Source organism: Alnus glutinosa, chromosome 7 (assembly GCF_958979055.1).
Source record: "Alnus glutinosa chromosome 7, dhAlnGlut1.1, whole genome shotgun sequence".
In the NCBI taxonomy this organism is placed as follows: Eukaryota; Viridiplantae; Streptophyta; class Magnoliopsida; order Fagales; family Betulaceae; genus Alnus; species Alnus glutinosa.
In genome coordinates, this window is record NC_084892.1 from 18209171 (window position 1) to 18234301 (window position 25131).

General features: G+C 38.2%; 1 protein-coding gene and 1 non-coding gene across 4 annotated transcripts in view; one reads left to right on the forward strand and one right to left on the reverse strand.

The window, feature by feature from the left end:
• LOC133872493 (valine--tRNA ligase, chloroplastic/mitochondrial 2) overlaps positions 1 to 16727 on the reverse strand; it is a 76573-nt gene extending 59846 nt beyond the window's left edge. Inside the window, exons 1-3 of one of the 3 annotated variants that reach the window (XM_062310004.1) lie at positions 16421 to 16727; positions 15986 to 16070; positions 9344 to 9470 (exon numbers count right to left, since the gene is read on the reverse strand). In XM_062310004.1, coding sequence (XP_062165988.1) covers positions 9344 to 9470; positions 15986 to 16070; positions 16421 to 16568 — 360 coding nt within the window. In that variant the 5' untranslated portion in view covers positions 16569 to 16727. Of the gene's footprint in view, positions 1 to 9343; positions 9471 to 15985; positions 16071 to 16383 lie in introns of all 3 variants that reach the window. The other 2 variants (XM_062310003.1, XM_062310006.1) reach the window with 2 other exon arrangements.
• Positions 1076 to 1214, forward strand: LOC133874417 (small nucleolar RNA Z247). The gene has a single exon (XR_009901278.1). It is a non-coding gene; the product is annotated as a small nucleolar RNA Z247 (small nucleolar RNA).
• Positions 16728 to 25131: the final 8404 nt, after the last annotated feature.

Sequence of the window (25131 nt, forward strand, 5' to 3'; positions counted from 1 at the left end):
CAGCCTTTCTAGTTTTAGTCCCTTGCAAATTATTTCTCTTGGTTGAAGTCTGGGATTCATTAGCAGCCTCAGGAAACTTCATTAACTACACCTAGTGATCAAAGGAAAACTTCATTAGCTGCACTTAGTGATCAAACAAAAACTTTATTAACTGCACTTAGTGGCAAAGGAAGACTTCATTAACTGCACTCCTTCTGCTTACATTAAATAGATGCCATCATCAAAGCAACCGTGAAGTACTATTGGATCAAACGACTTATCTACTAGTGATAAAGCTATAAAGTGATAGACTTAGATTAAGTCTCTTGCTGTTTAGATAAATGTTAAGATGGTTGAGTTGTAATACACTAGGTCTCTATAATCAAGGGATAAGGTTAGATAGGTTATGCTACAAGTTATGTTGATGTAAATCACATCTAGAGGTTATCTAGATGTTTAGGTATTCCATGCATTCAAGCTATTGTCATACGTTTGAAGTATGCAGATTATCAAATAAACTCTAAATCCTATATGGTATCAGATCTTCTCAAGACTCACGTCTATGGCTATTCCTGCATCTGAAACCGATTCTACACAAACTTCCCCTCCTATCTCCACCATCCTTCCCTCCTCTGCCCCACCAACACAGCTCCAAAATGTGCATCATCACATAACCGAGAAACTCACCCAAGACAACTACATCCTCTGGCAGTTTCTCATGATTCCCTTCTTGGAAGTTCAAAATCTGTTCGGGTATGTCGATGGAACAACTCCACGACCCTCTCAGCTCATTCCCGACACCACATCTAGTCTCCTCGTTGCAAATCCCGGCTATCAATCCTGGTATCATCAAGATCGAATGATCTTCAGTGCTATTATCTCCACCCTCTCCATAGAAGCCTTACCCCATGTCATTGGACTCTCAACTTCCCGTGAAGTATGGCTCACATTGGAAACTCTCTTCTCTGCTCAATCTCAATCCAAAATCATACAACTTGAACAACAAGTGTCCACCTTAAAGAAAGGGGCTCAAACAATCTCCGCTTATTTCTAAAAAGCACAGGGATTCTCCCATTTATTAGAAGCTATTGGCAAACCCATTGAAGCTTCCAAACTGGTCTCCCACATCCTTGCTGGACTTGGTGCTGAGTATGATCCTCTTGTCACATCTGTGACTACAAGGCAAGATTCCATTTCTCTCAATGATCTCTATGGTTATATGCTTTCCTATGAGTTGCGTCTAGAGCAACACAAATCTGCCATATGGAGTTAAATATTTCCACTGCTAACACGGCACAACACCAAAGTCCATCTTATTCACACAACAACGATGGATACAACTCCAGATATCGCAACAATTTTTCTCGTGGCAGGAGCCGTGGTCATGGCAAAGGACCACCTCAGCAATTCCCTTCATATAGTACCTGCTCGTCCCAGCTCCCGACATGTCAAGTTTGTCACAAACAAGGCCATACAGCAACCACATGCTAGTTCAAGTATGAGCAAAGCTACCAGGCTGATTCATCTCCGATGCACGCCAAGACAGCCTCAGCCACCTCTGCTTCTGACCCTTCATGGTATCCAGACACAAGCGCCAACATGCATCTCACCCATGATCTGTCCAATCTCAACTTGAATGCTGAGTAGTATGCTAGGACGAACCAAATTCGTGTAGGCAGAGGACAAGGTTTGCATATCTCACATTCTGGCTGTGGTCTCTTACCTACACCTTCACATAATTTCAATTTATTCTCCCTCTTTCATGTTCCTTAGATTCAAAATAATCTTATTTCTGTCAACCAATTCACTAGAGATAACCATGTTTTCATTGAATTTCATCCCACTTTTTTCTGTGTTAAAGACCTCCCAACTCGACAGCTGCTCCTCCAAGGCTCGAGTAAGTTCGGCCTTTATCCATGGCCATCCTCAAATGCTCCTTCCTCCAAGTCTCTTGCTGCCTTCATTGGTGAGAAAGTTTCCTTGGATCAATGGCATCTCCGGCTTGGTCATCCCGCCTCTCCTATTGTCAATCAAGTTATTCAATCCAATAAGCTGCTCTTGTCTTCATCAAAGTCTTCTTCCTTTTGCTCCCCATGTCAGCAGGGCAATAGTCACCGTTTACATTTTAATAGTACTCCTTCCATTTCTAGCAATCCTTTACAATTGTTGTTTCTTGATGTTTGGGGCCCTGCTCCTCAAAATTCTGTAAACAATAAAAAAATTTATCTAAGTGTGGTTGATGATTTTAGCAAGTATACGTGGCTTTATCCTCTTGAAACAAAATCTGAAGTATGTGCTACTTTTCTTAGGTTTAAACAACTTGTTGAAACCTATTTCAATACAAAAATCATCTCTGTCCAGAGTGATAATGGTGGCGAATTTCATCCCCTTCAAACCTCTCTCACTTCAATGGGAATCTCTTATCGACTAAGTTGTCCACATACCTATCATCGAATGGGAACTATAGAAATAAAACATCGACACATTGTTGAAACTGGGTTATCCCTTCTAGCCACTGCCAATATACCATTAAATTTTTGGGACTCGGCTTTTGAAACCACCACTTATCTAATTAATAGACTTCCCTCTAAAGTCACAAAGAACAAGTCTCCCTTTGAGTGTCTCTTTCATCATTTTCCCGACTATAAATTCTTAAAAATATTTGGTTGCGAGTGCTGGCCATTCCTTCGTCCATATAACTCTACTAAATTTTCTTTTCGTTCCACATCCTGCGTGTTCATAGGATACAGCAAAAATCATCTTGGGTATAAATGTCTTCACATCCCTTCTGGTAGAGTCTATATTGCACGTCATGTTGTTTTCATTAAAAACAACTTTCCCTTCTTCAAATCTAAACTTCCCAGCACCACCTCTTCTTCCAAATCTCATACATCCATTACTGTTCCTTTAGTTCTTCCATCATCTCATACATTGCCTTCCTCCAGGAATGAAGCTATTAACATTCCATCTCACAATCCATCTCCCTCTGCCTCATATCCCACAGAAACTGACACTGCCTCCCACAATATTTATCCTATCGTTCCTTTTGATTCATCAATTGAAACCGAGTCAGCTCCTCCAATCCAAGTCCATGGCATGACCACACGGTCTCAGAATCTGATTGTAAAACCTTCAAAGTTCACTGACGGCATAATCAAGTATCCCCCTTCTCAAGCTCTCATGGCTTCAATTGCACTACATGAAGAGGAACCAACCTGCTTCCCCCAAGCCAACAAACTTGCTGAGTGGTGCGCAGCAATGAATACCGAGTTTGATGCACTCCTCAAAAATGGAACCTGGTCTCTTGTCCCATCTTCACCAACTATGAATATAGTTGGCTCTAAATGGGTATTCCGAATTAAAAAGAAAGGCTGATGGGCAAGTCGAAAGGTACAAAGCTCGTTTAGTGGCCAAAAGGTTTCATCAACAACTTGGGATTGACTTTGCTGAAACTTATAGTCTAGTGGTTAAACCTATCACAATTAGAACTGTATTAGCCATTACTGTCTCTGCAGGTTGGGCAATTCGTCAAGTGGATGTCAGTAACGCTTTTCTACATGGTCTTCTTCAAGAAACGGTTTATATGACTCAACCCCCTGGATTTCAGCATCCTACTTATCCAACGGCAGTCTGCAAGCTTCACAAAGCCATTTATGGTTTGAAACAGGCCCCTGCGCATGGTTTTCGCGCTTAAGTGCACAGTTACTTGAACTTAAATTCCAAAGTTCCAAGTCCGACTCTTCCTTGTTCATTTACAAAGCTTCGGGTATTACTATCTTTGTGTTGATATACGTTGATGATATCATCATCACCAGTTCCCATCCAGCAACTATTTCTCAGCTCATAAGTGATCTCCACTCATCCTTTGCACTCAAAGATCTCAGGCCTCTCCACTTCTTCCTCGGAGTTGAAGCTACATGGCATTCAGATGGTCTACATCTATCTCAGCAAAGGTACATTCATGGCATTCTCACAAAGACTACTATGGTTCTCGTGAAGCCTGTTTCTACTCCTATGGCGGCTTCAACCACTCTTACTCGTTTTGAAGGATCAACCATTATGGACGCAACTTTGTACCATAGCAATGTCGGCTCTCTTCAATATTTATCTCTTACCCATCCTGATATTGCAGTCGGCTCTCTTCAATATTTATCTCTTACCCGTCCTGATATTGCATTTGCAGTCAACAAAGTCTCCCAAGTTATGCAAGACCCCTAGGACACTCATTGGTCTGCAGTGAAGCGTATTTTGCGCTATTTGAAGTATACCATTTCTTATACTTTCTGCATTCACATAAACTCCTCCAAGCAACTCACTGCCTTCTTGGATTCAGATTGGGCCAGCTGTCCAAATGATAGACATTCCACGTCAAGCTATTGTGTTCTTCTTGGTAAAAATATTCTCTCATGGAGTTCCAAAAAAAACCAACGGTATCTCGCTCTAGTGTTGAAGCCGAGTACAAAGCCATTGCAAATGCATCAGCGGAGTTAGTTTGGATTCAAACTCTACTCGGTGAACTTGGTATCACGTCTCCCCGCCCACCAGTTTTGCATTGTGACAATATTGGAGCCACATATCTCACATCCAATCCACTCTATCATGCTCGCACAAAGCATATAGAAATCAATTAACATTTTGTCCGAGACATGGTTGCTGAAAAGACTCTAGATGTACACTTTATTTCAGGGCAAGACCAGCTAGCAGACATCCTCACAAAGCCTTTGACTACTGCACGCTTCATTCTACTCAAATCCAACCTCAACGTTCAGTTACCCACGTCGAGTTTGAGGGGGCTTATTGGATCAAACAACTTATCTACTAGTGATAAAGCTAAAGTGATAAGAGTTAGATTAAGTCTCTCGCTGTTTAGATAAATGTTAAGATAGTTGAGTTGTAATAAACTAGGTCTCTATAATCAAGGGATAAGGTTAGATAGGTTATGCTACAAGTTCTGTTTATGTAAATCACATCTAGAGGTTATCTAGATGTTTTGGTATTCTATATATTCAAGCTGCTGTCATACGTTTGAAGTACGTAGATTCTCAAATAAACTCTAAATCCTATAAGTACAAAAGGGAGACTGAAATTAATGAGCTAAATCAAGTTCAAGGATGCTGTTGATAAAACACGGGAAGATCAATCATGAAAATAGTTTCAGGATTACAACTACTAATTGGTAATGCATAGCACTTTAAAGCACAAAACACTGAAATTATATGTTTCCTATTCTCAAAATTTCACTTTAATTGACAAAGTTCTAGTCTGGCTCATAAATAAATAAACAATGTGCTCATTCTGGTGAGTATATTATTTCTATGCACATCAAACTTTGAGGACTCAAGAGACTCATTATGATCAACTCTTGTCCCAAGTCAATTTTGTTCTTTTTTCTATACAATTTTTTTCCGCTTGCAACCACTCCTCACTAATATTGCACATTTTGTTAATTATCCACATAGCTTTACTCTGCATTATTATAAAACCCTAAAAACCCATGGATGGCTCAACATAATTTTTCAAATGCTTCTAACTTCCATAAGAAAGATAACGAGTAAAAGTTTTTTTATGCTAGATCATATCAGTTGAGGGTTTATCCAAGTGAGTCCAAATATCGTCCAGATTAAGCAGGGATTCTAGATAGTGAAAATAGTCTTCTTGACTAATGGCATCGTCTTCCCCTATAAGAATGGAGTGGAGAGTGAGCTCATGGTTAAAAAAGATTTTGAATGGTACAATCTCAAAAAAGATCAAGAGTGTCTGCATTAGGACTGGCAAGGGGGCGAGTTTGGTACAGGACAGCCATGCCCCCGCCCATGCCACTTTGAATTCCCCATTCCTCGTCCCCGCCCTGAACAGTCTCAAGGTTTAGTGAGGCAACTCATCACCGTACCATTTGACTTCTAGAAACCTGTCCCCACCCCAACAAGCATTCTCTTGACAAAGAAAGTTCACATTTTTTTCCTAGAGAACGATTTTCCCTAAAATGCTTTCCATATAAACCAACACAGGTGGAAGATTATTAAAACAAAAAATTCATGCAATCAAAGCTAGTTTCATCTCATTTCAAAATCAATCAATATAAAATACAAGTATGAATGTACATACTTCATTACAACATATCAAAGCATAACGAATTCAAAAAAAAAGATAGTTCATACTCTATACCATGCACAAGACCCAAAGCCTTCAGAGTTCGGATGCCCATCCCAACACAGTGGCTGAGGTGGTGGTGTAGAGGGAGGTGGTAGTAGTCAAGTTAGGCCTAGACTAGGAGAGCTCAGGGGGTTTGAAGTTGAAATAAAGGAGAGAAATATGGCCAGAGGCAGCAAAGATGTAGCAGCCAATCTTCCAATTCCATAATTCTTTTGGTTGTGAATGCAAGAGAGGCAGCGAACCGCTGACTCGACAGCATTCCAGATTAGAGCAATGGAAGAGAGAGAGAGAGAGAGAGAGAGAGAGAGAGAGAGAAATTGGAAACCTAGGGCAGCAATAATTTTTTTAAATTTGTTTAAAAACTAAAACCAAAACAATGTCTTTTCTAATGATTCTTTGGACACTTAAATATATGTTACATCTATGGAAGAAGATATAATTGGGACAGGGTGAGGCAATCAAAACCCATTCCAGCCCTGAATTTGAGTCAGTTTTTGGCAAAACACCCCATACCCACCCCATCCTCTTAACGTAACGGGAAAAACACGTCCCTCTAGGGGCGGGCAGGGCCGAAAAACTTGCCATCCCAATTCTGTATAGAAGTATAGATAATATAAAATTAGTTACAATACTAAAATTGCTAATTTCATAGAATTTCAGGATTTGTGTTCCTCTTCTTCTCACTAAGTAGTGTTTCTCTTGTATACTCCATATGTATTTTGGGTTGCACCCCTTTACGCTTTAATTAGATTAAATTAGTTATAAAGAAAAAACAATAATAAAATACAATAACAGAATCAGTTTTAAAGAATATCATCGTACTTCAATTCAATATAAAATTTAGATTTTATTGGTCACAAGATTCAGTGCGCGGGAAATAGTGGATCAAATTCTATCATAATGCATCTCCTCCCACAAAACTACCATTTTGCCACATAAGAACATCCCATGACATTATGTAACTCACAGGTCAGTAGAAACTGCTACACCCTTCCACAATTATTCTATTCAATGTAAATGAGACCAATAGGCTGACACAAAACTGAAAGGACCAATATAGGCCATACATAATGATGCAATCAAATAAAAAAAAAAAAAATGAACAAAGAAAAAGGGATATGAGCTACTTCGAGAGAGCCGTGATCTCTAATGACTACTTCGAGGGAGCTGTGACCTCCAAGATACCAACAAATATTCTAGGTTTTCCTAATATTCAGCATATGATATTTTATTGATTAGGGTTACACTTATATAGAAGACGGCTAGGTCATAAGACAACCATTAGGTCTAGCAGTCATTACATCATGCAGGAAAATAACTAGGAAGGAAATAAATTAATGAAAAATACATTCATTATTAGCTAAAACTCTTGGGGAAATAATATATGGAGATTATACTCCTTATTCCAGCCGACTTGGGCTTTAGGATTGCCACATGTGCTGTCACATAAGCCCTGAAAATCTGAATGTATCATCCCTCCCCCCTAACAACTTCCTTGTCCCCAAGGAAGAGATCCAGTTTTGCACAATTCACTCTCTGCCCTTCCAAACTTGGCTTCATCTCTTCTTCCTTTTTCTTCCTATTCGATTCAATTCTGGTTTTGTAAAAATTACTCCATGCTCTTCCAGCCCGTGCTTCCTCTCTTCTTCTTACTTCTTCACATTCTACTGCAACACTCCCTTGATATTTTCAGCCCCTTCTTGATAGAGAGACAGGGACTCTCTTGGCCTGTCGGACCCATTCTTCAACTTCTTTGGTTTCGGCTCAAGCTGGTTGCTAGGTAGAACCCTGATGTTGACGCCAAACTGCACTGAACTAGCTGCTACAAGAATTCCAGTAACTCCTCTCCCGACAACACGACCATCAGGGCTTGAAATACCCCCAGAAAAATCAGGCTGCATCGTGACGCCCTTGCCAACCTTGACATTGATTATAGGGCATAAAATTCGTACCAACAGAACCTGCGTTGAACTCTTCCATTATGGGCAAGGATTGGCTTGCCGGAGAGGTGCGTGGTGGAGAAAAGCTTTCAATTCTTTTCCTAATCTCCCCCATCCGTTTGCTCGCTTCTTCTTTGTACGCGAGGAATTCTAACCGCATCTTGTCTAGCCTCGTTCGTTCTTCTTCATTCCAGAAAGACATGGTGATGATGTGGATCGGAGATTATTATAGAAAACAACAACAACAACAACAAACAAAACAAAACAAAACAAAACAAAACAAAAAAAAGGAATATTGGCTACTTCGAGAGAGCCGTGTTCTCTAATGGCTACTTCGAAGGAGCCGTGACCTCCAAAATACCAATAAAGGTTCTACGTTTTCATAATATTCAGTATAATATTTTATTGATTAGGGTTACACTTATATAGAAGACGGCTAGGTCATAAGACAACCATTAGGTCTAGCCGTCATTACATCATGCAGGAAAATAACTAGGAACAAAATAAATTAATGGAAAATACATTCCTTATTAGCTAAAACATTTAGGGAAATAATATATGGAGATTATACTCCTTATTCCAGCCAACTTGGGCTTTAGGATTGCCATGTGTGCTGCCACATAAGCCCTGGAAATCTGAACGTGTCACACAAGTAGCAACTCATCTCAACTTTGATGTATTTTGCATGCTTTTCTTTTTTTAGATAACTTTTTTTTTTTTTTGATAAGTAATAAAAGTTTTATTAAAAAAGCATAAAGCGTCCATAAATACAACGCCTAGATGTGTGCCTTGTTTTTCCAACGCCTAGATGATGTGCTTGCATCACCATAGTTAATCGAGCTTTTCAAGTTCAACAGCTCCCTACTTCCTCCAACCCAAGGGTGTAACTGAAACATATAAATGTGTATGCATATATCTACATAAAAACACGTCTGTATATGTGCCTTTGTGTTCGTAATGAAAAGTATAAGAACAAGACAACCAGACCTGCTGAAGATGGTAAAACTTGACAAAAATATATCAAAACTTTGTATCTATAAACTACAATTAGAAAAATTTTAGACAAAGGAAGTACAAGCATGAACCATGTATTATAAAGTATATATGACAAGTGCATCACATGAAAATGTAACATTTGCTCCAGCAAACTGTAACATATCTCAGTGAAAAGTATGGGTGCATAATCAACATTTTTATGAACACAAATCAAATGGCATGTATTTCGATAAAATCCAAATATGTTATGAAGAATTCAAAAGCAATTTCACAACCTCAAGGGTCACAAACATTGCATGCCCCATGTGCAGAGAACCAGTAACATTAGGAGGCGGCATTGAAATCACAAATGGATCGCTTCCTCGGTCAAATTTTGGCCTAAAAAAACCTTGGGACTCCCACCTAATATCCAAAAATTACAATCAATACAAAACGATGCTGATACATATAAATGAAAATGTGTTAGTCAACACTTCCAGAACCAGTCCACACACAGTTAGAAATGTGAAGATGCAGTCAATACCAAACTTGAGAATTCATACAAAGCAATATGATGAACAGCACCTAGACATGAGATAATTAGAAAATAAAAACCCCACAGAGATCAAGGAAGGATGAAAACTATATTCTAATTAATCCGAATAAGGTCCCAGATATGTTTAAATACATAAGTCAGACTTTTGGAAATAGTAAACATGTTGTGAGACCCAGGCATGGTTTTACAAAAACCACATTCTACACGGACAGGAAGTTTTGCATTGTTATTAAATAGATAATAGACTACTTTTTTATTTTTTTTAAAAAAAATTAAAAAATAAAAATAAAAAAATAAAAAAAAAAATAAAAAAAAAAAAAGATGAAAGGGGACATGCAAAAGAAACACCAATGCAACTGTAAGGGACAGAAGAGAAAAATAAGTAAAAACCACCCATAAACTGTAATGCTATAAACTTGCAAGCCTCTGTATCAGTTTGCTCAAGAAGCAATATGGGTCATACCATGTGAATGCAAATGTCCGGTATGAGTGAGACAGTGTTAGTTGGTTGAAGTGTTTCTTGCTAGGCAAATAGGCACCATTGTGATTTCTTAGTGGTTTACACAGAGTTTAAATTTTACTTGGTAAGCTAGTCCAAAGTTTGTTATCCGATCTTTGAGGGAGGGTTGGGGGTTCAAAACTTGTTCAATCAAGTTCTCTTAGAAAAATAGCCATAGCGCTATGTGCATGAGAGAGAAGCTTGGAGGAGAGTTGTGGGGGAATCTAAATTTGGTAGTTTGTGGGGTGGATAGTGTTCAAATAAGCCCTTGAGTCGTATGGAGTGGGGTTATGGAAGAACATCAGGAGGGGTTGAGGGATGTTTTCAAGTCATACCAAATTTGAGGAGGGAGATGGTGCCAACGATAAATTCTAGCATGATCTGTGGTGTAGGAACAAGGCTCTAAAGGAAACCTTTCCAGATTTATATGGTATTACTTGTGAGAAAGATGCTTCTGTAGTGGCTCACTTGGAGCTCTCTAGTTGCCCCAATCAGTGAAAAATAAGCTTTGCTAGAGCGAATTATGATTGGGAGATGGATGTCTATGCCTCATTTTTCAATTTGTTGTATTACTTATCCCAAAAAAAAATGTTGTATTCAGTTAGAGTGATACGAGAAGGTAAAGACAAGCTTTGGTAGGCCCCTCCAAAAGAGAGTTGTTCATTGATAGCTTTTTCTTTTCTTTTTTTATAGGTAGTCGACAAATATTATTAAAAGCGTAAGGCGTCCCTAAGTATACAGGAAGTATACGTAACACAAAATAAAGAGCAAAAAGAACAAGGAAATCCCAGCCAAAGACACCCGCAAAAGCCCAGAAGGAAAAAACTACAACGTTACAAGGTTACAACCAAGACGAAATCCCCCACACACTTTTCCACCACCTTATGTCCCACCTAAATAAAATAACACCCACACGATGACACCCCCACAAACTGCACACTGTGCAGGGCATATTCCTATCGTCAAACATTTGCTCTCCTCATTCAACCCTCTCACAAACCAAGAGAGTAACCTAGGCTTCATCAAAACACTAAAAGCACCCCCTTGCCTTTACCACGGCTAGAACAATCACCTCTTGCATCAAATTTTATGGAGCACTCCAAATTTTTTAGCTCCCTACTACCTTTCGTACCATGTTTAAATGGAGAAGCCAAAACATCATAACAGTGTTCCTCTTCAAGAACTATCAAAAGAGCCAAAAACTATTTCTCATGACCCACACATGAGATCCCCACAATAGGATAGATCTCCTTTGCACATTGCCCAACCTCAGAGTAGCCGAATTCGCCCACCTTGCCAACCTCACCATCATTGTTAACTCTTTCTATAGTGTCCTTGTTTGTAATTATGGTATTCCTTTCGCTTGGAATGGTATTTGGCGAACTAAAGTTCCTTTGGGAACGGCTTTTTTTGCTCGGTCAGCGGTCGTAGGAAAGATCCTTACCATGGACAACCTTAGGAAGCAACATGTCATTGTGATCGATAAGTGTTGTCTGTGCAAGATGAATGAAGAGTCTGTAGACCATCTTCTTCTCCATTATGAGGTTTCTTGTACCTTATGGAATGCTTTTTCAGCGTTTTGGACTGTCTTTGGTTATGCCTAGACAATTAGTTGACTTGTTTGCTTGTTGGTGGACTGATGGTAGCATTCAGAGTGCTGCTGTGAGGAAGATGGGTCTTGCCTTTTGTGGCATCTTTGGAGAAAAATAAATTATAGAAATTTTGAGGACCGCAAGAGGAGATTGATAGAGCTTAAGTTGTTTTCCTTTAATACATTTTATACTTGGACAACTACATTTGTAGCTCCTTTGGTGCTTAGTTTTCATGATTTCTTTATTCTTTTTTCTCTTTTTAACTAGGTGTTTCTCTTGTATACTTCTTGTGTACTTAGGTAACACTTTACAATTTTAATTATATTTTGCTTAATTATCAAAAAAAAAAAAATTAATCTCACCATTATGGGATCTATCAACCTCGACAAATCAATGATAAAATTAAGGCGAATTGTGCGGAGCTTCCTTCTTTTCAATTTTGTGCTCTAAGTATGAAACAAGTATCTAGCCTTTATAGGTTACCTTAAGTCCTTAACAAAAGCATAGGCCTTGTTTTTGGTTCTTAATGAGATGGTTTCAATTTCAAAAAGAAAATAAACAAGATACTTTTAACGTACTGGATTTTTCGGAGTTTAGTACTTCAACAATATATGGGGACTCTAATTCTTGGAAAATGAGATCGTCCCATAAGAGACAAAGTCAGGGGCATGGATGATGGGATGACTAAAGACATGGGGAGTTAAAAGTCCAGATTGGAAAAGTTACATGTGTCTTAGAAAAAGTACAATTACATGGTGCAAACGTTGTTAGTAGGGCTTTAGGCTTCAGGCTTCAGGCTTTTGATGCTATTGAAGGTAGTAGGGCTTTAATTCAAGAGGAGCTACTAAAGAAGACAGAGATTGTCAGCAAGATGGAGAGGTGTTCCCTTTTGGAGGAGGTGAGCTGGAGGCAAAAATCGAGGGTGATGTAGTTAAAGGAAGGGGATAAGTGTACTAAATTCTTCCATTCCATAGCCAACTCAAATAGATGGTACAACTCAATGGACTCCTTATCGATTGGAGATACCCCTTCTAATCAGACAGAAATAGGTGAGCACATGGTAAAGTTCTATCAAAAGCTCTTGGCTGAGCCGTGTAGGTGGAGGCCTTTGGTGGATGGTATTTCCTTTGATTCTATTTTGGAGTCTGAAGCCAGCTGGTTGGAGAGAGCTTTCGAGGAGGAGGTTAGGAAGGTAGTGTTAGCTATGAATGGTGATAAGGCGCCGGATTCTGATGATTTCTCTATGGCTTTCTTCCAAGCATGCAAGGATGTCTTGAGCTTGGACATTATGAAGGTATTTTATGACTTTCATGCTAAAGGTTTGTTTCGTTCATTTTGCTTATTCCAAAGTTTCCTGGTGCTAATTCCCTCAAAGGCTTTCGGCCTATTAGTCTTGTGGGAGGACTTTACTTTGCTAAAATTCTAGCAAACAAATTGAAGTCGGTTTTGGAGAAGGTCATATCCAAATCTCAGAGTGCTTTCATCAAAGGGAGGCAGATCCTCGATCCGATCCTTATTGCAAATGAATGCCTTGATAGCAGATTAAGATCGGGGGAGCCAAGCATCATATGTACAATGGATTTGGAGAAAGCATACAATCATGTAAATTGGTTCTTTTGTATATGTTGAGGAGGTGTGGCTTTCTGGGAAAATGGTGTTCATAGATAGCTCATTGAATTTCTTCTGTGCGGTTTTTGATGTTAGTCAATGGCTCTCCAAATGGTTTGTTCAATAGTTTTCGAGGACTGAGACAAGGGAATCCTCTGTCACCCCTATTGTTTGTATTTGTGATGGAAGCTTTGAGCCGTATAATTTCTGTTGCGGTCAATGGGGGTTTGTTGGAAGGTTTCAAAGTTGGTAATGCTACTTTTTCCCATCTTTTGTTTGCCAATGATACTCTGATTTTATGTAGTGTTCATTCTTCTCAGTTGCGTTATTTACGGAGTCTCTTCCTTCTATTTGAAGCTGCTTTGGGCTTGAAGGTTAACTTGGCAAAGTCAAATTTAATTCCAATGGGGAATGTAGATCAAGTGGGAAGGTTAGCCAACATACTAGGGTGTAGGGTTGCTACCTTGCTGGTGAAGTATCCTGGTCTTCCTTTGGGGGCTTCCTATAAGTTCACTCATATTTGGAACGGGGTTATCGAGAAGATAAAGCATCGACTAGCCATTTGGAAAAGGCTATACCTCTCCAAGGGTGGTAGAGTTACCCATATTAAGAGTACCCTCGCCAATTTTCTTACATATTATTTGTCTCTGTTCCCTATCCTGGGGAGTATTGCTGCTCGCATTGAGAAGTTAGAATGGGATTTTCTTTGGGGTGAGATTGGTGAAGATTTCAAATATCACTTGGAAGTTGGTCAAAGTTTGTAACCCAATTTCAGAAAGGGGGTTGGGTATTAGGAACTTGTTGATATTCAACTGCACTTTGTTAGGTAAATGGTTATAACAATTTGGAATTGAGAGAGATGCTTGTGGAGAGTTGCGGTCGACTCCAAGTTTGGCAATTTATGGGGCAGGTGGTGCTCCCTTGGGCCTGTAGGTGCCTTTAGAGTGGGGTTGTGGAAGAACATCATGAAAGAGAGGGAGACTTCCCTAGTTTTGCTAGATTTGAGGTGGGGATGGGATTAGGACAAAATTTTGGCACGATCTGTGGTGCAGGGATACGATTCTAAATGAAATTTTTCCTGATCTCTTTGGTATTGCTCGGGTGATGGATGCCTAAGTTGCGAATAATATGGAGGTTTTGGGCGGTTCTACTCAGTGGAAGGTGAGCTTTATTAGAGAGGCGCATAATTGGGAAGTGGGTGTCTTTGCTTCCTTTTTTTAGATGTTGCACTCAGCCATAGTGAGTAAAGATCGTGCAGATAGGCTCTGGTGGGTCTCTTCCAAGAAAGGATTGTTCAAGGTCATGTCCTTCTTCAGCTCCTTGGCTTGCTCTAAAGGTAGACGCTTCCCTTAAAAAAGTGTGTGGCAGACTCAGACTTCTTCGAGGGCGACTTTTTTTGCATGGTCGGCAGCCCTAGACAAGATCTTTACTGTGGACAATCTCAGGTAGAGGCATATCATTATTTTGGATAGATGTTGCTTGTCCAAGAGAGATGGAGAATCTGTGGACCACCTTCTTCTTCACTGTGATGTGGCTTCCGCTCTGTCGAATAACATTTTTACTCATATTGGTATGTCTTTGGTTATATGCCTAGAAGAGTTATCGACTTGTTTGCCTGTTGGTGGAAGTCTGGAAGGCCAAAGAGTGCTGCAATTTGGAAGATGGTGCCAATCTGAATATTTTAGTGTTTGGAAGGAAATAAATCTTAGGTGTTTCGAGGATTTGGAGGGTTCCATAGAAGATTTTTAGTTTCGTTTTTCATACGCTGTATCTTTGGACGGTAGCTTTTTTTGTCCCACTATCGATTAGCTTTGCTGATTTCCTTGTTCACTTTTCTATTCCTAATTAGGTGTTTCCTTTTGTATATTTCCAATGTACTTAGGGGCGCCTTACGCATTCAATAAAACTAAATTTACTTATTGAAAAAAAGCATGGTGCAAATGCTGATGAGGCGACATTTTGTAGGACAATGTACTCAGAACTCGACATGCTAAAAGACATTTTCTTGTATCCACCAGCACTTGATACTCGGTTTGAATTATTAAAATAGAAGCTACCACCATTTGACTATAATATCCAAAGTTATGAGTGTTATATACTCCACTCCATAAGGGTTACAGCATGTTAGGCTAAACGGAACCTCCATCACCAAAATAATAAGGTGGTGCATGAGTTAAAGGTCTATGTCCCGAGGGATGCATGTGAATTTATAAATCACACCAAAAAAAAAGGGAAATGTGAACTATATTAAAAAAAGTTCCAAGGTTCCTAGTGTCCCTGTATCTCAATACTCACAGTATCACCAAACGTGAAACCAAATCCATGGACTGTGGAACTAAAGAATGCAATCAGTTTCCAACGATAGTATATCCAATAATAATCAATATTTCTTTCAAAAACAATTAAGTGCGGCCAATGTGAAATATGTCATACTAACCATTGTATGACTATGATGAACTAATGCAACGAGCACATACTATCAACGGAATATCTATTCATCAACTAAAAGTGAAGAAGCAATTTTTTTTTATGAAAAAAGTGAAGAAATAAATAATAAAAGAAAAGCAATCAGATCAAGAGAATTAGCAAAAGCAATCACTCTGAAGGCTTAATGAATCAAAAACTAAAGCAACAATTCAAGCACATATATTAGCAAGGGCTTTATCAAAAAAATATAAGCTACCAATTGTATATCCGTTCCTCCGAAGCAAAATCAAACGTCTTCGCTATCTCTGGAGAAGTAAACACGCCATTCTCTGCTGCAGCAACTGAAACGTCATAAAAAAAATAAATAAAAATAAATAAATAAAACTGATAGATAAGGCTCCAAGTTTAATACAAAATGTTCAAAAAAAAAAAAAGGTCGTATCTCCAACAAAATCCCAATACTCTGTATAACAATCATATAAACAAAGTAGAGGAAACAAAAGACAGAAATGGATTTTATAAAATTTGGTAGAAAACGTTAAAGGACTTCAAATTTCACTTTCCATCACTTCCAGTTGAACATTCTCAGCAACCAAACAGTTGCTAATGTAAAGACAGAGAGAAAGAATTCAATTATTTCCTTTTCCTCCATACTTTTATGATTTTCTCATCATTCCCTCCATCCAAGTACCTGCAGCGAAAGGCCTGGGTCTGACGAAATGCCAACGACGCAAGCCGCAACGTCGTTTGGAGAAGAGAAGGGGATTGAGTCTGTTACAAGTAGAGCAGCATGGAGAGAAGAGGGACGGCCCAGAGGAGAGCGCCGTTTGAAGTATCATTTGTTACAATGCCTCTGCGGAACTGGAGAAGAAGAAGAAGAAATGAGCGGAACAAACAAAAACCCTACCAAATGGCTATGGTCTATGGAGTATGGGCTATTATGGAGACGAGGATGTGTCTATGGCCTGAGGTTTTAACTTTTTAAGTGGCAGAGATTTTATTTGCAGAGGGAAGCAGAGGATATGGTAGCTTTTAAATGGGCATATTTGCTCTTTTTTCTTTTTTCTCTCTAAATTAGCCGCACGTGATGGCATTTGTGTCGAAAATTAAAAACAGTTTTCTCAAGTTTTATGGCAAGACGGCAATCTTTTGTATATATGCAAATTTTTATATTTACCAAGATTACATTTGATTCTTAGAGCACTAGCAATAGACACCCAACCATTTTTCTTAATTCAGGAAAAATTTAGAAAACTAAATCACTTTTTAATTCTCTATAAAAAAACACCCCACAATAGATTCCCTTCATTTTCCTTATATCAATTAAATATTATTTTTTACTCTTTTTTTATTCTCTTTTTTTTCTCTCTCCTACTTTTTTTTTTATTCATTTATTTTCTTCTCTTGCTCTCTCGTCTTCTCCGAATCTCCGGCACACTCCACAGAACTCGTATCTTCCGTTTCTCCTTCTGAATCCAAAAGCATAAAATGGATGAAATCCAATAGTCACTGTCGTCGATCGCAGTGTGATGTGCAAATTTTAATACTCGCAAACGCACGAATCGTTTGCAATATAGTGTATGTGCAAATGCGAGGTCAAATCCAAAGGGAATTGCGTTGCAAAAATTAATTTCTATTTAAACTAATTCTATTTTAACCTAGTTCCAAATTTTAGGATTTTATCATGTAAAATAATAAACTAAATAAAAACTGAATTAAAAAAAAAAAATTAATAACAAAGAGCACTAAGGTTTTAGAATCTACCTCACCATATCAAATAACACATCCTTGTATTTTATTCATACACCCAATAAACAATTGAAACATATTCCTTGTTCAAGGTTCCGTAAAAATTATGTTAAATCATTCAATGAATCCAACTTAATAACAAATCACAACGAATACTCAATTAAAATCAAATCATCCAATGTATACGTTTTGACAAACAAATCGCAATGGATATCCTCTTTCAACCAAATCATTCGATGTATCCATCGGTTGAAACACATTAAATATCCAACTTTTGATAAATAATCATTCAATCAAAAGACATAAATCAATTAATTGAATATTGGACTTGAACAATAATTTGATAAATATCGGAGTTGCACAAAATAAAATAACAAGAATGAAAGTATTATCAAAGGTGAGGTTTCATCCTCAACCTTAGTTGAAAAATTAATTACTCATTACTAAAAAGAAAATACTAAATTTTATTAAGAATATAAAAATAAAAACTTACAAAGAATAGAAACCCAAAAACCCAATTGCTGCTATGTACAATGTTGGGAAGTGTCTTAAGTGGTGCCTAGCAGGGGGTATTTATAGCAGAAGATTAAGTTAAACCCAACTTTTACAAAATGGCACATCTACCCCTCTAAACCCTAATAGGAGAAAAGAACACTAGGGTTTAGGGCTATATTTTCAAAATGGCACCTCTACCCCTCAAAAACCCTAATAAGAGAAAAGAATGCTAGGGTTTGGAGTGTCTGCAGCCGCCAGGAATAAGGAAATTCGCGCTCTTATATTGCGGGACATTTATGACGTAGCAGACTTTCGAATTAGGAAAATTCTATTTCACGATGATTTGTAGCATTTTGAATTAGCTTTCACTTTAATCTAATGTTTAAGCTGAAAGTTATGATCAAAATACTATAACTTGTACAGAACCTGAAATTTGATCCAATCCGATTTTGGCTTCCAAACTTTGCATTTTTTCACTTAAAAATTACCATTTTCTCTCAATGATCTATAAAATACCAAAATACAAAAACTAACAAAAAACATTAGAAAATAACAAAGCTAAAGGTCCAACTAATGCAAATTAAGGGGTCCAAATATACAATATTTGGCACTCATCAAATACCCTCAAACTTACATTTTGCTAGTCCCTTAGCAAAACAAAATGAAAAATAAAATCAGAGTAAGAAACATAAATCCGCTTTCGTGGGAGAGACGATTGCATTTAGCATATGCAAAAAGCCTTTTAAACCCCTAGGACTCCCTAGAGGTCGAGTGAAGTCTCGTGAGGATTTGCCTGAAATGATAGCCACAAACATTAAAATACTATGTTGTCAACAAGAAAGAATTTTCACACAAACCATGGTTCATATGTCATTAGCATGCTTAAAAAGACAAACACCATCATTAACATCAACATGAAATCCAACGTCGAATCACTCATAAATGGACAATTAAGACATCACCTATTCTCAAAAGTGTAGAGTGAAATTAACATACAATCATGGGGTTTCATTTTAATCTCAAGATAAATACCTCAAAAATCACGAGAATCCCTATCAAATGAAATAACCAAGGCAAGATATTATTTATTTATTTTATTTATAGTTTTTTTCTTTTCTTTTTTTTTTCTTTTTTTTTGTGTAGGCTGTGCAACGCTCGACTCCCTTAAGCTTTCTAATTGACCCATGTAACGAGTGTTGGGCCAGTGTGACTCCCAAACCAGATGGTCTTAGGACACTAGATGTAAAAACATCCCTAAAGGCTTAATTACTCAAGTCAAAAAGGCTATGAAGCCAAACTAGCCATACAATCAACCAAATTGAAGTTCTCACTTTTTAACGCGAACACTCAATGCTTAACGAGACAAGAGGCCCGATTACTCAATGAAAAACTCAAAATGATCCTTCTTTTTTTTTTTCTTTTTTTTTTATATATATATACTTAAATATATATTGCAAGCCAAGGTTATTTATCAATAGATCATCCAACAATTCTCAAAATATACAATGATTAAGCACAAATTCATACCCCACGGATTGCATACTAATGTGCTCATGATAATTCATCTCAAACAAGTGAAGTCTTACTAGCCCAAAAATAAGTCAAAAGACATAGATTCCTAATGACATGATGAAATGTTCAACACTTTAAGTAAGCCAATGAAATGCAAACCACAACTACAGTTTAACTCAAACTTGACAACAACAAATATTTTTTTTTTTTTGCAAAATTTTAAGAACAAAAAGACAACTAAAAATAATCAAACAAACATAAAAAATAAACAAACAAACAAACAGACAAAGTGTTTTTTCCATACCCCCAAACTTGAATTACACATTGTCCTCAATGTGTGGTATAGAAATACGTTACCAGAAGGGGATGAAAATCCGAGGTGTGAAAAAGGCCATGGAGTCCCCTAAACTTAAACATCAAACACCCGTCAACAAAACTAACAACAACATTTTCTCATAGAAACAAACATAAAAAAGTTAATTGCTGTCAGAAACAAAAATAAAATATCAAGAAATCAACTGAAAGAAATCAAATGTACAAAAAATAAAAGGGAAAAGAAAATTTACGCCTTCCCCGATCACGTGGATGTCCAACCAATCCCTTCCACCCTTTCTTCTTTAGAATTTGATACCCATTTGAAAGAATGTGTCGCCGTCTTAGGTGGCTAACTTGCGTGCTTCGAAGGATCTTCGTAGGACGATGGTTCCTAGATTTTTGTTCTTGTGTGCATCGATCCTTGAGGTTTTTAGCAGAAGATGGCATTTGGAGACATTGAAGAACTGAAACTTGGGGCTCATGAAATGTCTCAAGAGGGATTGTGATGAAGGAATGAGCTTCAGTACTCATTTCCTTGTCAGTGGACATATTTGGATCTGGTAGGGGCTCTGTGTGCTCAAGTTGCTCAATATATTCCAAGTGCTCTCCTTTCACTTCATTCTCAGCCGCTAATGAAGATGTGTTGGGGAATGATATCTCAGTGGTTTCCCCATTCTCAGGTCGTATCTCGGGAGTGGAATCCAATAAAGCCTCATCTTGCTTAGGTACAAAGTCAAGGTCAAATTCGAATTGAACAGAACTCTCTTCAAAAGGATCTTCCAGACTTGGCTCATTAACAATCTTTTCAAAAACTACCTCACTCCCAAATGTGGTAGTGGCTTGGACATGCTCATAATGAAGATAGCTAGAATCATCCTCATCAATCATGTAGTGCCCTTCAGCCATCAGCTGACTTTGAAACTCTTCTTCCTCCAGTCTGTTAAACTCAGCAACCAGATGATTAAGTTGTCCTTCCAACCTTTGAATTGCTGAAGTATTGGTCATAGTGGCATCTTCGATCTCTCGAATGGTTGAGCTATCAACCATGGTGACATTCTTAAGCTCTTGCATGGTTTGGCTAGTGTTCTCCATAAATTCATTCAGCGTATCCTCCAATGACGACTCTGGTTGTAAAACTTGAATGGTGGATTGGCCAATTATCTCCATAAATTCCTTCGGTGTATCTTCTAATGATTTTTGAGGAAGGGGATCATATTTGAATGATTGAGGACTTGGTTTCCGAACTGCAGATATTTAGGATGATGCAGTTCCTGAAATTGGGGAGCATAATTTCCCATGGCTTGAGCTTGCCATGAGAAATTAGAATGGTTGCTCCAGTCCGGGTTGTAAAAATTGGAATTTGAATTGAACCCCGGGCTGGAGAAATTTCTGTTCATTTGCTCATATGAAAAATTATGAAATTGTCCCCAAGATGGACAATTACTGGCACAATGATGAGGATCAGAGCAATGTGAACATGGTCCATATGGATGATAATTCATGTTTTACAATCACTTCCTACCAAAAATATGAACCTTTTTTTTTAAAAAAAAAAAAAGAAAAAAAGAAAATGCAAGTGAGGTAGACAGAATTCTCCAAGAGTCTAAGTTCGTTCCCAGGAAAGTGAGGGGGGGTCACACCGGACACACTTAAATCTCAAGACTTTCCTAGCCAGAACTTGTCTCGACACTTAGATGCGCCGTAATACCACACTAGAAATTTTTTTTTTTTTTAAGAAAAAAAAAAAGAAAAGAAAAAAAAAAAAGAAAATGCAAGTGGGGTAGACAGAATTCTCCAAAAGCCCAGTTTCGTTCCCAGGAAAGTGAGGGGGGTCACACCGGACACACTTAAATCCCAAGACTTTCCTAGCCAGAACTTGCCTCGACACTTGGATAGCGCCACAAGACCACACTAGCAAAGTTTTTTTTTTTTTTTTGAAGATTAAAAGAAAAATAGCACAAACAAAATAAATAAATAAAAAAAAAAAAATTGAAGACTAACACAAATACATGCAACAAACAAAGACACCAGCAAGCTAAGAATTAAAACTTACAGTTTGGACCAAAAATAATTTTTTTGGCAAAAAATTTCTGCTACTGAACTTTTCCAGGTAACACCTCCAGTGTTGGTTCGATCGATTGACTTCGCAAAATTCCGCACAACCTGAAATAACAATAGAACAGAAACCCTTGCTTTTTTTTCTTTTCTTTTTTTCTTTTCTTTTTGGTTAGACAATAAAGCAAAAACAAATAAAAATAAAAAGAAACAAAAATTGGAAGAGGAAAAATAAAACAAAAATCTACCTAAACTAGTAGAAAAATAAAATCAATTCAAACAAAAATCAATTTTCACAAACAAACAATTCTCCGGCAACGGTGCCAAAAACTTGATGTGCAAATTTTAATACTCGCAAGCGCACGAATCGTTTGCAATATAGGGTATGTGCAAGTGCAAGGTCGAATCCACAGGGAATTGCGTTGCAAAAATTAATTTCTATTTAAACTAATTCTATTTTAACCTAGTTCTAAATTTTAGGATTTTATCATGTAAAATAATAAACTAAATAAAAACTGAATTAAAAAAAGAAAAGAAAAAAAGAAAAAAAAAATTAATAACAAAGAGCACTAAGGTTTTAGAATCCACCTCACCATATCAAATAACACATTCTTGTATTTTATTCATACACCCAATAAACAATTGAAACATATTCCTTGTTCAAGGTTCCGTAAAAATTATGTTAAATCATTCAATGAATCCAACTTAATAACAAATCACAACGAATACCCAATTAAAATCAAATCATCCAATGTATCCGTTTTAACAAACAAATCACAATGGATATCCTCTTTCAACCAAATCATTCGATGTATCCATCGGTTGAAACACATTGAATATCCAACTTTTAATAAATAATCATTCAATCAAAAGACATAAATCAATTAATTGAATATTGGACTTGAACAATAATTTGATAAATATCGGAGTTGCACAAAATAAAATAACAAGAATGAAAGTATTATCAAAGGTGAGGTTTCATCATCAACCTTAGTTGAAAAATTAACTACTCATTACTAAAAAGAAAATACTAAATTTTATTAAGAATATAAAAATAAAAACTTACAAAGAATAGAAGCAAAAGAACCCAATTGCTGCTATGTACAATTTTCGGATATGTCTTAAGTGGTGCCTAGCAGGGGGTATTTATAGCAGAAGATTAGGTTAAACCCAACTTTTACAAAATGGCACCTCTACCCCTCTAAACCCTAATAGGAGAAAAGAACGCTAGAGTTTAGGGCCATATTTTCAAAATGGCACCTCTACCTCTCAAAAACCCTAATAAGAGAAAAGAATGCTAGGGTTTGGAGTGTCTGCAGCCGCCAGGAATAAGGAAATTCGCGCTCTTATATTGCGGGACATTTATGACGTAGCAGACTTTCGAATTAGGAAAATTCTATTTCACGATGATTTGTAGCATTTTGAATTAGCTTTCACTTTAATCTAATGTTTAAGCTGAAAGTTATGATCAAAATACTATAACTTGTACAGAACCTGAAATTTGATCCAATCCGATTTTGGCTTCCAAACTTTGCATTTTTTCACTTAAAAATTACCATTTTCTCTCAATGATCTATAAAATACCAAAATACAAAAACTAACAAAAAACATTAGAAAATAACAAAGCTAAAGGTCCAACTAATGCAAATTAAGGGGTCCAAATATACAATATTTGGCACTCATCACAGTGCAGGCCGTGGATGAAATCCCACGCGACGAATTCGATCGCAGTGCAGGCCGTGCGTGAAATCCCACGCGACGAAGTCGATCGCAGTGCAGGCCGTGGTTGAAATCCAATAGTCACTGTCGTCGGAGTCTCTCTCCGGAGACGAGCAGCAGAGCGGCAATAGGGCCAACTCGACCATCCGAATCACCTTGGCTCAGCCTGAGGACGAATTCTGCAACATCCTCCTCAACCACACTTCTCCGATCGAGCCAGACTCCACCGCCACTTCCGCCGATCCCAGCTTCTCCAGTCTCTCCTCTACTGGCACTCCCTCTGCAAAGCTCGACGACCTCGACGATGACCATCTGAGCGAGGAAGATGAGTTGCATCTGAAGAAATATGAGTGGAAGATGAGAAAGTGATTACTGATTGGACGTGAAGGAGAGGGGAGAGAAAGAGCTGTGACATCCCACATCGCCTGGGAATGAGGATGTGTTTATATGTATAAATGCACCCTTTATGACACAACGCGTCTGGAGCCCAAATGGTTGGGTGTAAGGAACAAAGCCTTGAGGTTGAGGGTTCGAGTAGTCCCAAGATACCAAAGAGGACAATATTGTGGGTGGGTCACCATGGCTGCGGCGTGCTCTGATACCACAACAACGCGTTTTAAAGCCGTGATGATGTGAACTCCGTCAAGAATAATGAGACCCAACAATGAAAGGGAACCCAAGACCGTTCTAAGGACAGATTCGAATGGAAAAACCCCGACCCGTTGTTTATGACAAACAAGAACCTCGGTATAAGGAAGACGCCACAAACGGTGGTGGAAATTCCGTTTGATAAGTCGAGATGAACGCCACGGGAAATCTCGATAAGTTCAAGTAGTTCTTCAAAGAACCAAAGAGAATAAAACCTCACAAGTTTTATGAATCATCAATGTCTCCTCGATTACATGGTAGGTACACCTATTTATACAAGAAAAGTACTTGCGGAGAAAGTAGTTCTAATCCTGATAAGTAAACAAATCAATTCCTAGCAAGGAAAGAAAATAACTAAAGATCTTAGGTAGGTAAAGAAAATAAGTCTTGCAATCCGATCCTTCTAAATTAACGAACAATCTCAGCAGTTCTTAGCCTTGACCGGATCCTTCTAGAACTTGAATCAAGGTGACAATTCTTTGTTGCCCACGTGGATCATGCTCAATGGGCCTCCCCGAATTTGCTTGAGCCCATAACTCTTGGATGAGTTTGTTGAGCACATCCTTGAACTTCTTTGCTCGTGCTCTCGTAACCGGCCCAATTGGTACTTGAACGAGATCCTTCAAAGCGGTGCCTTGATCTCCATCACGTGATGGTTATGAACCTATCAGAACTCCGCAGTTAAGCGTGCTTCTACGAGAGCAATCTCAGGATGGGTGACCTCCTGGGAAGTCTGGTATGGGGAGCCAAAAGTGGACAATATTGTGTCATTGGGGGTGGGTCGCTACAAATGGTATCAAAGCCATTGCCCAGCCTGAGATGGTGGGAGCGTGCACAAGCCCATGAGGGTCGCCAGCGAGGACGCTGGGTCCCAAGAGGGGGTGATTGTGACATCCCACATCGCCTGGG